Source organism: Pollachius pollachius (assembly GCF_949987615.1).
Source record: "Pollachius pollachius genome assembly, chromosome: 3".
In the NCBI taxonomy this organism is placed as follows: domain Eukaryota; kingdom Metazoa; phylum Chordata; class Actinopteri; order Gadiformes; family Gadidae; genus Pollachius; species Pollachius pollachius.
This window is the reverse complement of record NC_136936.1, coordinates 1,516,979-1,531,241: the sequence shown is the minus strand read 5'-3', so window position 1 is coordinate 1,531,241 and position 14,263 is coordinate 1,516,979. Positions and strand designations below refer to the sequence as shown.

The following is a 14,263-nucleotide window of genomic DNA, read 5'->3' as shown; positions in this document are numbered from 1 at the left end:
GGGGTTAGTTAAAGACTGCTGACTGTAACCATGATGGTTCAGGCGGTCTGCTAGGAGTGTTGTGTTGTGTTGTGTTCACCTTGGTGTTGTGTGTTGTGTTGGTTGTGTTTGTTCACATCCTGATCAGCTCCTCCTCCATCCCTCCTCCTTCAGCTCCTCCATCACTCCTCCTGTTGAAGGGGCTTCAGGCCCCGTCCACACGAAGCCGATTTTTTTGGTGAAACCGAATAAGTCTTTTGTGTTCCGGCCGACCGTCCGGACGGAGCTGGTGAATCCGGTGCCCGAAACCGCACATTTCTTAAACCACCCTCGGAGGTGGTTTCAGATCTATCCGGACCTATGCGGTTTCCTGTTAGGATCGTTGTGGACGCCTGAAACGCAAACGATGATGTCATTAGCATCATCATTAGCCCCCCACCAGCTGGGGGACGTCAGAGTTGCCTTGAATTTTTTATTTATTTTATTTGTATTCTTTTTGTATCTTTAAATAAAGCCCCTTGACAAATGTAATTACTAAGTGTACATTAAAAAGTATTTCTGCTCAATTTAAATGGTTGAATCTCCTTGTGACCGTATGTTTGTATACAGTGCGCAGGCTTGATGCGCTCCACTTTTTTCTGTGGAGAACCAGCGCCTTGAATATTGACTACAGCGTTTTACAACTCGATGCGGTTTCGCAATGACTCCGTCTTTACGGAGATATTCCTGAACCGCACAAAACGAAACCGGATCGTTTTCGCCCGTTTCAGCTCCGTGTGGACGGAGCCTCAGTCTGGTTTGATGGTTCAGTGCAGTGTGAACACACACTCTGGTGTGAACCTGGTTTGATGGTTCAGTGTAGTGTGAACACACACTCTGGTGTGCACCTGGTTTGATGGTTCAGTGTAGTGTGAACACACACTCTGGTGTGAACCTGGTTTGATGGTTCAGTGTATTGTGAACACACACTCTGGTGTGAACCTGGTTTGATGGTTTAGTGCAGTGTGAACACACACTCTGGTGTGAACCTGGTTTGATGGTTCAGTGTGGTGTGAACACACAGTCTGGTGTGAACCTGGTTTGATGGTTTAGTGCAGTGTGAACACACACATCCGAGTGGCAGTGTGTGGTTATGTGTGTCAAGCCTATAATACAATCTGTCAAATTAATTTCTTGCTCGCCCATCCCGTGTCCTCGTGCACGTCTTATTTCTCTGTAAGACGTGCGTCACGTGTGACACACTGAGGTCTCGACCAATCCGGTGCCCAGTTTGAGCAGGTCTGGGAGTAAAAGGCTCTCTGATTGGCTGAGAGGAGTGCTACTTAGCAAGGGAATTAGCACGGATTAGCGTCAATATCTAATCAAAGTTGACTGGTGCTATAACTGATAGAGAGACTTGGAGAGTTATAGAGAGAGAGGAGAGAGAGAGAGAGAGAGGGAGAGGGAGGGAGAGAGAGAGAGAGGGAGAGGGAGGGAGAGAGGGAGAGGGAGGGAGAGAGAGCGAGAGAGGGAGAGGGAGAGAGAGAGGGAGGGAGAGAGAGCGAGAGAGGGAGTGTTGGCGGGGAGGAAGGAGGTGTGGTTAAAATGGATGAATGGTGGAAAAGAACAGAATTATTGAGAATGATTGGGTGTGAAACTGTGTGTGTGTGTGTGTGTGTGTGTGTGTGTGTGTAAGTAAGGGTGTGTGTGTTTCACTAGGAATGGGAGAAAGAGGGGGAGATGAGAGAGAAGGGTGAGAGGAAGAGACAGGAGGAGGAGGGGAGGGCAGGGAGGGGCTCCTCTATTCATTGTCCCTTTAAACTGCCCCCAAATATTTGTGACAAGACATCTATTCAGCAAATCTAGGGCTGGGGCAAGACCCAGGGTGTGTGTGTGTGTGTGTGTGTGTGTGTGTGTGTGTGTGTGTGCGATGAGTCATACTTTTTTGTTTTGCGGGGGTCTTAGTTCCCATGAATGGCTCGTCACACACACACACACACACACACACACACACACACACACACACACACACACACACACACAGATAGAGGAGGTGAGGTAATAACAGTTTGTGCGAAAAACTTGGGGAAGAGAGAGACAGAGAGAGAGTGAGAGACAAAGAGAGCGAAAGAGAGAGAGAGAGAGAGAGAGAGAGAGAGAGAGAGAGAAAATCTGAAAAGGAATTTAGTTTATGGAGTTTAATAGTCTCTCTCCACGGCACATTAATCTGTGTAATTAGGTTTCTAGACTCTCTGAAAACTCTCTTCTTCCCTTTCTCCTCCCTCCTCTCCTCCCTCCTCCTCTCCCCCCTCCTCATCTTTCCTCTGCTCTTCTCCTCTCTCCTCCTCTCCTCCCTCCTCCCTCCTCTCCTTTCTCCTCCTCCCTCCTCCCACTCCACCCTCCACCTCCTTCTGTGTCCGTCCATCCGTCAGTTTTTGTCTGAATCTCAGTCAGAGAGAAATAACAGTTATCACTTTGATAACAGCAGAAACTCAGTGCGATAAAGAGACACTTAGTATTATACCACTCTCTCTCTCTTTCTCTGTGGAGAGACCCTCACTAGTAACTATAATCTCTCTCCCTCCCTCTCTCTAATCTCCTTAAGTAAGTGAGTAAACTGTCTCCATCAGTGTTGTTGCCATGTCAACCCTTAGCCAATAGGAATCTGAAAGATGATCTACCAGGTGATCTCAAGCCCCTCCCCTCCTGGAAAACAAGATGGATGATGGAGGGATGATGGAGGGATGATGGAGGGATGATGGATGGATGGATGATGGAGGGATGATGGATGGATGATGGATGATGGAGCGATGATGGATGGATGATGGATGATGGAGGGATGATGGAGGGATGATGGAGGGATGATGGATGATGGAGGGATGATGGATGATGGAGGGATGATGGATGATGGAGGGAGGATGGATGATGGAGCGATGATGGATGGATGATGGATGATGGAGGGATGATGGAGGGATGATGGAGGGAGGATGGAGGGATGATGGAGGGATGATGGATGATGGAGGGATGATGGAGGGATGGTGGAGGGATGATGGAGGGAGGATGGAGGGATGATGGAGGGATGATGGATGATGGATGATGGAGGGATGATGGATGATGGAGGGATGATGTGGAGGGAGTCTGGTTCCCCCCCCTCACCGGGGAGGGGGGGGGTGGGGGGCCTGCACCCTGGTGCTGAGGGATCAGTGGGAGGAGGAGGAGGAGGAGGAGGAGGAGGAGGAGGAGCCCAGGGGGAGGTGGGGGTGGAGGAGGAGGTGGGGGAGGAGCCCAGGGGGAGGAGGAGGAGCCCAGGGAGAGGAGGAGGAGGAGGAGGAGGAGGAGGAGGAGGAGCCCAGGTGGAGGAGGAGGAGCCCAGGGGGAGGTGGGGGAGGAGCCCAGGGGGAGTTTTAGGAGGAGCCCAGGGGGAGGTGGGGGTGGAGGAGGAGGAGCCCAGGTGGAGGAGGAGCCCAGGGGGAGGTGGGGGTGGAGGAGGAGTTGGAGGAGGAGCCCAGGGGGAGGTGGGGGTGGTGCTTGCTCTAGTCCTGTCATGTAGATGTTGTTTCCTCCTCCACTCTCTCCTGATTGGCTGAGCCATGTGGGTGTGTGTGTGTAGGGTTCTAGAGGCGGGGCTTAGAGGAGGGAGAAAGGGAGGAAGGAGGAGAACGAGATGAAATAGAGAACACACGTTTGTCTAAATGAGCTCCATCCATCCACCTGTCTATCTCTCAGTCTGCCTCTCCTAATGTCCTCCTGTCTGTCTGTCTCTGGAAAGCAGCCTGTCTGTGTCACACACACAAAGATGGATTCCCTGGCGGGTCGTCCAGCGACCGACAGACCATAGTAAGCTCTGTTTACCCACAGCGCCCCAGGGATCCGGTTAGTGCATCCGTCTGACAGACTAGCTGAGAGCGAGAGTCCAGTTAATAGGAGATACTACCATACCACCGGGGGGCGCTCTGTGGGGCGTCCCCTGAGGGGAGTTCAGTGTATCAGGACCCCCAGAGCTAACCTCTGGGTCTATCGTTACATCATGGATCAGGACCCCCAGAGCTAACCTCTGGGTCTATCGTTACATCATGGATCAGGACCCCCAGAGCTAACCTCTGGGTCTATCGTTACATCATGGATCAGGACCCCCAGAGCTAACCTCTGGGTCTATCGTTGCATCATGGATCAGGACCCCCAGAGCTAACCTCTGGCTCTATCGTTGCATCAGTGGTGTTTGATATGAGGACCACAGAGCTGTGATCTGAGGGGCCGTCCCCCTGTACTGACCCCAGACCCCCCCGGGACCAGACCAGGGGTTTATGACCAATGAGGACATGACGTTTATCTGATTAGACCAAAGTGACGCTCTAGATCTGATGACGGCCCAGGCTCTGGTAGACCCAGCGGTCCAGGATCCAGATCAGGAACCAGATCAGGAACCAGATCTGGAACCAGATAGGACCCGTTCACACACACACACCACTAAACCACTTCTGGGTCACATGGGGCGGAGCCGACAGAGAAGTAGGCCACCTCAGACTCCGTCAGGTGGTTCTGTGTCTCCGTCCTCTCTCTGGCTCTCCACCTAGCTGTACCTCCCCTCCCATTCCCTCCCTCCCCTCCCTCCCTCCCTCCCCTCCCTCTGAGAGAATCCTTCCAGACTTCCCGCTCTGAATTCCTCTGATTCTTGCTCGTCTAATTTGATTTTCCAGGTTTTCCTCTCTGACGTTTTCCTTGTGTCAAACAATCGTCCTCATTCAGGACGCCTGAACTTCCAAGTCCGCTTCTCATGCCAGACGAGACCGCCGCCCTGATCGGCACGCCACCCACACACACCCCAACACGCACACCCACACACACCCCAACACGCACGCACACCAACACGCAATCTACACGCCTCTAACACGCACCCACACATCTGACTGCGCTACATAACATCCTCATTTAGAGAGAACAATCCAGCCACTTAGAAACGAGAGAGAGAGAGACAGAGCGAGAGAGATCAGTTTTAAACCGTCCCAAATTGTATTGCTTCACAAATATATCCTAACAGCAAAACTACATTTACAATATATTAAAATGCTTCAAATTATTGGTTGCAAAAGTTTATTTCAACTGAAAAGTATGTCTTTAAACATTACATTTTTGTAAGTATACAAAAAGTACACAATACCCACCGACATCAGTGACTCCGTTAGGACACACACACACACACACACACACACACACACACACACACCCACAGATCCCAGGTCAGCAGGTGAGTGTCACTTTAACTCGCTCACTATTCGCCGCCCGTTACAGATTAACTAACAGAGGACCTTTGAAGGTGAACCTCCGGCCTTAATAGGTCAGTTATAGATATTATTAACTATTAATATTAAATATTGAATACAGTATCAAAAAATACCCTTTTTTTTTCGAAACCACCGTAGAAAATATAAGAGGTAATGGATTATAGATTGTGAAATATGGCAGGTTTATGAACAGCAGCGCCTCTCTCTGCCGCTGGCCTCTCCCAGGTCCTCAGATGCCCCCTGCTGTGCTGATTGGTGGAGGTGTTGGATGAAGACAGACAACATATGGTATTTCACACACTGCTAATCCCTGGGATTACGTGCGGATTACAGAGAGGACATGACTAGATGATAGTTCAGCAGGCCTGAGGAGACGCACACCTCTAGTGGACAGATGGACGCTTTAGACCCACAGACACCCCTACACCAACAGACAGTTCAGACACACAGACACCCCTACACCAACAGACAGTTCAGACACACAGACACCCCTACACCAACAGACAGTTCAGACACACAGACACCCCTACACCAACAGACAGTTCAGACACACAGACACCCCTACACCAACAGACAGTTCAGACACACAGACACCCCTACACCAACAGACAGTTCAGACACACAGACACCCCTACACCAACAGACAGTTCAGACCCACAGACACCCCTACACCAACAGACAGTTCAGACACACAGACACCCCTACACCAACAGACAGTTCAGACACACAGACACCCCTACACCAACAGACAGTTCAGACACACAGACACCCCTACACCAACAGACAGTTCAGACCCACAGACACCCCTACACCAACAGACAGTTCAGACACACAGACACCCCTACACCAACAGACAGTTCAGACAGACAGACTCCAAGACCAACAGACAGTGAGGATGTGAGGGGGGCATCTGATTGGTGGGACAGCTCTTCGCCCAGATGTGCCGGGGCGCCTGGTTGGTCGTCTCCGCTAGGTGGGCGGCGGTCCGTTGACGTACGTCAGTGCCAGCCTGCCTGGCGGGAAGCTGTTGCCACGGTGACATGGGGTCTCCAGGAGGCCCCAGAGCAGACAGGCCAGTAGAGTTAGAGCCACGGCCAGGAGCAGGTAGAGGAAGGGCGGGCCGCCGAGAGAGGAGAGGCCCCGGGGCCTGGAGCTTTTATTGTGGAGGAGCACGAGAAGCCTTTAGCGAGTGTTTGTTTGTGTTTGAGTGAGTGAGTAAGTGAGTGAGTGAGTGAGTGAGTGAGTGAGTGAGTGAGTGAGTGAGTGAGTGACTGAGTGACTGAGTGAGTGGGTGAGCTCACCTCTGAGGAGTATGTGTTGTACTATCCTGGGTGTTATCAGAAGACATTGGGTCTTCTTTGGACTGAAACACACACACACACACACACATTACAGTGATGACCTCATCGCCTCTCTCGCTACTCATGTTAATCCCAAACTCACCTTGTTGCTTGATTGACAGCTGTACATCATCCAATCCCTTTGGGGCAGCCTGGGGTCAGGTGATCTGAGGGCACGCCGGTGGGCGGGGCCAGAAGGGAGAGCGTCGTCACGCGGGGAGCGGTTGTCATGGAGACAGGAAAGTGACTGGCCGTCGGTCTGGACGCCTCTGGAACAGGAAGTCCTCCGTGAGGGGGTGGAGCTCTGGAACCCGAGCCACGCCCTCACCCGGCCACCGCTGAAGCTGTTTGGCTCATAGACCTGTCGGTCGGGTATCTGAGGAGGAAAACAAGGTTAGCCTCCCCAGACCAAAGCAATCAGCACATGATGTTCTTCATCATCAACAACAGTGCTCAGAACGGGGTCTGAGAGAGAGAGAGAGAGAGAGAGAGAGAGAGAGAGAGAGAGAGAGAGAGAGAGAGAGAGAGAGAGAGAGAGACACAGAGAGACAGAGAGAGAGAGCGAGAGAGAGAGAGAGAAGTTCAACTGAAGTTCAACTCCTCCCTTCCCCCCCATGCTCTCCCTCCCTCTACCACAAGATTAACTCTAATGCATCTGAACACAAAGAGTGTGAGTGTGTGTGTGTGTGTGTGTGTGTGTGTGTGTGTGTGTGTGTGTGTGTGTGTGTGTGTGTGTGTGTGTGTGTGTGTGTGTGTGTGTGTGTGTGTGTGTGAAAACAAAATTTCAGAACTCACAGAGTCCACTTCCTGGTTGGTGATGTCATCGAAGACATCAGACCGGGGGCGGGGCCATTGGCTCTCCCACGTGGAGGGAGACACGAGCCTAGGACACACTCCTACACACACACACACACACACACACACACACACACACACACACACTTAAAAAATACATTTACAATATCTTAAGAGGCTTTAAAAGTTTATTTCAAATGAATAGTATGCAAAAAGTACACAATAGCCACCGACATCAGTGACTCTGTAGCACACACACACACACACACACACACACACACACACACACACACACACACACACACACACACACCGGGGAGGTGGGGCCGCCCACCTGTCTTGAAGCTGAAGTAGGAGGAGTCTTCGTTCCCGTGGGTTACGGAGGGGCCGATGTCCACTGAGGGGTCCCACTCCAGCCCCAGGTGCTCATGGGTAGGCTCCCTGCAGGAAGTGACGTTGTGTTCGAGCTCTGTGATTGGTTGAGAGAAGAATGAGAATCGACTCCCATGAAGGAGAAGTTTGGGAGCGCTTGATGCTTCGTGCTCCAGACCGACACCTACCGAGCTCAGGAGACAGGAGGGTGGAGGTAAGGAGGGGGTGGAGAGAGGAGGTGGGGAGAGGGTGGAGGGGGGAGGTGGGGAGGGTGGAGGTAGGGAGGGGGTGGAGGGGGGAGGCAGGGAGGGGGTGGAGGGGGGAGGTAGGGAGGTTCAGGCGGGGTGTATCAAGTGCTCCCTCCTCCTCCAGCAGAGACTCAGAAGGACAGCCTGAGTCCGGAGAGGGAGACAGGAGGCAGTCGTCCTCAAACACCTGCACACAGACAGACAGGTTAGAGAGACAGGCCGGTTAGAAAGACAGACAGACAGGTTAGGGAGACAGGCCGGTTAGAGAGACAGACAGGTCGGTTACAGAGACAGACAGGTCAGTTAGAGAGACAGACGGGTCGGTTAGAGGGACAGACGGGTCGGTTAGAGATACAGACAGGTTAGTTGGTTAGAGATACAGACAGGTCGGTTAGAGAGACAGACAGGTCAGTTAGGAGACAGACAGGTCGGTTAAAGAGAGAGATTGGTCAGAGAGACAGACAGGTTGGTTAGAGAGGCAGACAGTTTGGTTAGAGAGACAGACAGACAGGTTAGAGAGACAGGTAGACAGGTTGGTTAGAGAGACAGACAGGTCGTTAGAGAGAAAGACAGGTTGGTCAGAGAGACAGGTGGGTCAGAGAAACAGACAGGTAGGTTAGAGTGACAGACAGGTCAGTTAGAGAGACAGACAGACAGGTTAGAGAGACAGACAGGCCGGTCAGAGAGACAGACAGGTACCAGTCTCATGCTGAGACGCCGGCTGTGGGTGGAGGTGATGCGGTTGTAGGTTAAAGAGACAGACAGGTCGGTCAGAGAGACAGACAGGTACCAGTCTCATGCTGAGCAGCCGGCTGTGGGTGGAGGTGATTCGGCCATAGGTGCGGTTGAGGCGCTGCAGGAGGCGGAGCAGAGAGGATTCTACTTCCTGGGCGTCGCCGGGCGCGCAGCGTTGCATCATGGTCTCCCCACGGTCCAGCAGCACGCCGACACGCTTGGTGCTCACGCACACACACGCCTGGAACGACTGCACACACACACACACACACACACACACACACACACACACACACACACACACACACACACACACACACACACACACACACACACACACACACACACACACACACACCTTCCTGAATAACAGCCATGTTGTTTCCATGGTGACGTATGTAAATAATTCTTATGAAGGTCTGTTAAAATAACCACTTTCTCCATGCTTTAATTTTGATAGTGTATTTTGCCGTCATGGGTCTTTTATTTTGACGCAGGAAGTTTGAATCTACAGTAGGTAACTTGACTTGAAGGAGATCGCACGGAAAGGTTATTACGTGTAATTACGGAAGGAATTCAGGCTACACACGGTTGCTCTGCATAACAATTTGTAGTAATTAATAAGTGCCTAGCTGGAATGGGAACAAGGTATTGTGTGTTTAATTTGTTCAAGACTTTATATTACTTAAAATGTGTTTAAATGTGTTGTTGCTGTACAGCCGTGCAAATGTTATCTTCATGGCGATAGTTGTATATGTGTAAGAGCTAATTAATGTTATTTATCTGTCCTGTAGCTCTTACGGTGTTTATGAAGAAAGATGTGAAGAAAGGAATATTTATGCTCAAAATAAGGCTGACGGCTGAACGTAAATAAAGGCTTCTGAAACATCTGTGAGCTTCACCATTGTCCGGCTGGGGTTCGCTACAACGTAAGTACAGTTGTGTCGCCAGGCGAGCTGAATCACATGACCCTTTAAACACTCCTGAGTCCTCATCTCACCTGCAGTTCCTTCATCTTGCTGCTGCTGTTTCCTGTCTGGTGGTCGAGCTCAGACAGACGGGCGTCCACGTCAGCCAACCACAGGCCTAGCTCCGCCCCCTCCGCCTCAAACTCCTCCCTCTCGGACACAACACTCTGCCACAGAACAACACGGATAACGACCCGTTAACTCTGGGGTGCCAGGAGTACTACTGACGGCGAAGGTCATCGTGTTCCCGACATGATTTCACTTCTCTGAAATAATTTAAACTATATTTAGATTAGAATCGAGAATCCTCGTCTGCAATCTGCCATGACCCCAATTTCAGATGAGGCGGCCCCCAGCGCCTCTGGGGCCGCAGGTTGAGAACCCGGGCCCCTAGCGGCTCAGGGGCCGCAGGTTGAGAGCCAGCAGTCAGAGGAGCTCGTACCTGCAGCCCACGGGCGTGGCCCTGCAGGGCGGCAGCCAGGGCGTCCCAGCGGCGGGCGGAGTCCCGGGTCATCCCCAGGAGGCGGGACTGTACGGCGCCATGGAACTCGTGGACCAGACCCCGGCTCTGATTGGTCAGGACGTCCAGGTCAACCAGTCTGAGACGAGCTTCATACTGCAGCCTCTGAGAGACACACACACACACACACAAAATATAACACACACACACACATATTACCACACACACACACTCACAAAATACAACACACACACACACACACACACACCTCCACCGTCCTCAGCCTATCCTTGGCCGTGTCGTAGGTCACATGTGCGGAGCTGCAGGTTCCGGCCGCCTGCTCGGCCAATCGCAGCCAGGCGTCCAGGTGGGCGTGTTCCTTCATGAAGTGATGCCAGGCGACCCAGCGTCGGTCCAGCCTATAGGGAGAGACCGAGGTCAGAGTTCACGGAGGTCAGGGGTCAGAGGTGACGGAGGTCAGGGCTGACGGAGGTCAGTGGTGACAGAGGTCAGAGGTCATGGAGGTCAGGGGTAAGAGGTGACAGAGGTCAGGGACGAAGGAGGTCAGGGGTCACGGAGGTCAGAGGTCAGGGGTGACAGAGGTCAGGGCTGACGGAGGTCAGGGGTGACAGAAGTCAGAGGTCACGGAGGTCCGGGGTGACAGAGGTCAGAGGTGACTCCCATGGAGACTCACTGCAGAGTCAGGCCTCCATCTTCGCTGATGGCCTCCTCCTCAGTGAGGGAAACTAGCCAATCAGAGCGATCCCCAAGCTCTTGTGATCCGCCTTCTTCCTGGTCAGACATCTCTCTTCCTAGCACGCACACACACACACACACACACACACGCACACACGCACGTTGGGTAGAAGTCAGGAGTTATTTGAGTGCCTCTCAAATGCTGATGGGTCGATTAGAGAGAGAGAAAATAACCTCCGATCAGAAGTGATCTCATAAGCCGGTATAATCGTATTATTTATCCAATAAAACCAACAGAGCCAAATGTGAAACACACCTGATGGAGACGAGATGACCTCATGACCCCCTAAAGAAACACTGATGTGGATTAACCACTGAAACATCCTCATCCAATGTAAACATGACCCGCTTTGCGTGCGTGCGTGTGCGTGTGCGTGTGCGTGTGTGTGTGTGTGTGTCCCAGAACTGACCCCAGGTTAAGATGACCTTTGACATCGGGGTTAGGGTCAGGGTAGAATGGAGTCCTTCAGTGTGCAGCAGGTGTCATGTGACCCCGAGTTGACCCCTCCCAGGTTCAAACGGCGACAGACCATAATGATCGATATTTGTGTGCGTACATTATTGCGAACCACGTCTATTTGTCCACTGTTGATGTTGTGTTCCCATGGTTACGGTTGCTGGTCGAGTAGAACTGGACTGCTCTCTGATGGTAGCACGCACACACACACACACACACAGACAGACACACACACACACACACACACACACACACACACACACACACACACACACACACACACACACACTTCCATTTTCCTGTTATTCTCACTTCCTGATAGGCTGTACAGGTTTAAGGGACGTTCATCGTGATAGTTCAATTTTTATGTATCAGGGTTCGTATGAGGCAGATGTCAGGGTGGGGGAGGGCATCTATCCAGGTTGGGGTGTGTGTCTGTATCTACACATGGTCAGGGTGTGTGTGGTATACTAGGTGTTAGGCGTTGTGTGTATGTTTGTGTCAAAAAATGGTTAGGGTGTGTGTTTGTATCAATACATGGTTGCGTGTGGTATACTGGGTGAGTATATGGTGAGAGTGTGTGTGTGTGTGTATGTGTGTGTGTGTGTGTAACTATACATTGGTGTGTGTGTAGTATACTGGGTGAGGGTGTGTGTGAGTGTGTGTGTGTGTGTGTGTGTAACTATATATTGGTATGTGTGGTATACATTAACATTTAGGGCATTTAGCAGACGCTTTTATCCAAAGCGACTTACAATAAGTGCATTTGTTACAATAAGTACATTTGTCATAAGAAGTGAAACAATATATCGCTGTTGGTACAGTAAAGATGTTCATAGAACCAAGTATTACAATCGCTAGGCTAACCCATTCCCCGTGTAAAGCAATGATAGCAGCTACTGTAGATGCTACACAATTAAGTACATTGAATAAGTGCAATGTACAAGTGCCAGGACGTACAACATTCAATGGTGGCTGTGCATTGGTTTCTATGCAGAGTCGAGGTGAACTCTGAACAGGTGAGTTTTGAGTCTTTTGCGGAAGCTGGTGAGCGACTCTGCGATCCTGACATCGGTAGGGACCACTGAGGTCACAAAACAGAGAAAAGTTGTGACTTCGCTGATCGACCTTTGCTTTGCTTGGTATACTGTAACTCTACTCATCACCTCCATAGTCTGTAGGTGATGAGTCTGATATTCAGTGTAACTCAACTCCTCTGCCTCTCCCAGGACAGAGTACAGTAACAGGTGTATTCCTTTAGGCTATCGCCCGCCCTCTCTCGCTCTCTCTTCAGACCAGTGGTTTGTGTTTTAGTGAACCTTCATGTTGGATTAGTTGATCTAAACGTCTTTATCTGCATTGTGATGCAGAGAGACAGACAGCTGTCCCACTGCATCATGTGTGGTGGAGTAGTTTTTCATGAAGTCACACACACACACACACACACACACAGAAGAGAAAAAGAGACAGAGAGAGAGAGAGAGAGAGATCTAAACTCATAGCCCGAGGGAAGACACGCTACACCTGACGTCAAAACACGCACACGCTTCCGTTCACGCGCACCCAGGCGGAGAAAAACCGGTTGGGCTAAAAGTATTCGGACCTGAATGAGAACCTCGTCCCCCGTCTCTCCACCGGGACAGGGGGGTCTGCGGTCAGCTCAGAGCCGAGCGGTTTTAAACCGACCCCGTGTTGAACCGGATCGAAGGACCGACGCCCGACAGTCTGAGCAGGGAGCGGAAGCAGAGCAACAGCGGGAATAAAGTTCACTACTCACCCGGAGGTCGTCGCGTTCCCCGGCAGATCGCCGGTCACCGGCCGTAAAGCCCGGTCTCTCTGGTAGATAACAGCTGGGTCTACCTCACATCACCCCCGACCCCTCGGTCTGAGTTCAACATACTGTCTCATGAGAAATCTCCATCGAGTTCCCGAGGTAACAGGTAACGCGAGTGAAGGTGCGGTGAGGCCACGCCCCTTCTGACGCCACGCCCCTTCACCTGCGAACAGGCGCTCTGTGTTCGCGCGGAGAGAAAGAGAGAGCGCTCATGTTTCCGTTCTCCTTGCAGAGTATATAGGTTAGTGGTCACGTGGCTCTTTACGTATCCTCGGGCTCCAGGATTTCATCTGCTGATTAAAATGACACACACGCACACACACGCACACACATACACAAGCACACATGCACACACAACCATGAAAAAACTCCACGGGTTCAAAGGTCCAATAAACAAACAGACACACACACAGACACACACAAACACACCACACACACACACACAAACAGCCCCCCCCCACACACACACAAACACATACACACCTCTTGTTCGTGCTTTGAGCCCGTTGCTGTATTGCTGAACTATAAAATAAAACTATAAACTGTTAAATATAAATAGATCCAGATGATTGTTACTGAGGAGACAGGAGACACTCACACACGTACACTCATTCACACACACACCAACACACACCCACACTCACTCACATTAACACATACACACAGACACATATATACACATGCACACAAAACCAACAACACAATGCGTTTAATGTGTGTGTGTGTGTTTGTGTCATCATACTGTGCATATCCTTGTATTGTCTTGCTCATTTGAATACATGTAAATTAGGCCATGTAATATACTCGCCCTCCCCCCACCCCCTTGATGTGAGGTGAGAGGCTCAAAGATGGAGGACGGCAGCGGCCATGTTGGATCTGGTTCTCTGAGTCACATGGTTTATTCAGGGGTTACCATTTCCTTCCCCTACTCAGTTAGAAGACTTCAAATATCAATGCATTACTCTGAAGGTTATCATTATATTTATTTTAAAGCATTCTGTATTGTACTCATGCTTGTGTGATGACGTCACCGAGTTTATCACATTCAACCGATGGTA

At 51.0% G+C, this 14,263-nt stretch overlaps 1 protein-coding gene across 2 annotated transcripts; it reads right to left on the bottom strand.

Annotated features, from left to right (window-relative positions):
• Positions 1 to 5,122: 5,122 nt before the first annotated feature.
• Positions 5,123 to 13,315, bottom strand: LOC307073957 (nesprin-2). 2 transcript variants are annotated; one of them, XM_079733922.1, is made up of 12 exons: positions 13,149 to 13,315; positions 10,853 to 10,970; positions 10,427 to 10,577; positions 10,141 to 10,323; positions 9,731 to 9,865; positions 8,786 to 8,980; positions 7,936 to 8,182; positions 7,710 to 7,844; positions 7,376 to 7,476; positions 6,684 to 6,956; positions 6,542 to 6,603; positions 5,123 to 6,393 (listed from the first exon to the last, which is right to left on the bottom strand). In XM_079733922.1, exons 2-12 carry the CDS (start codon positions 10,960 to 10,962, stop codon positions 6,210 to 6,212), a joined length of 1,776 nt encoding a protein of 591 aa, XP_079590048.1. In that variant the 5' UTR covers positions 10,963 to 10,970; positions 13,149 to 13,315; the 3' UTR covers positions 5,123 to 6,209. The 2 variants fall into 2 exon arrangements, with proteins under 2 accessions (XP_079590048.1, XP_079590049.1); XM_079733923.1 differs by having other exon boundaries at positions 10,853 to 10,966.
• Between the last annotated feature and the right edge of the window lie 948 nt (positions 13,316 to 14,263).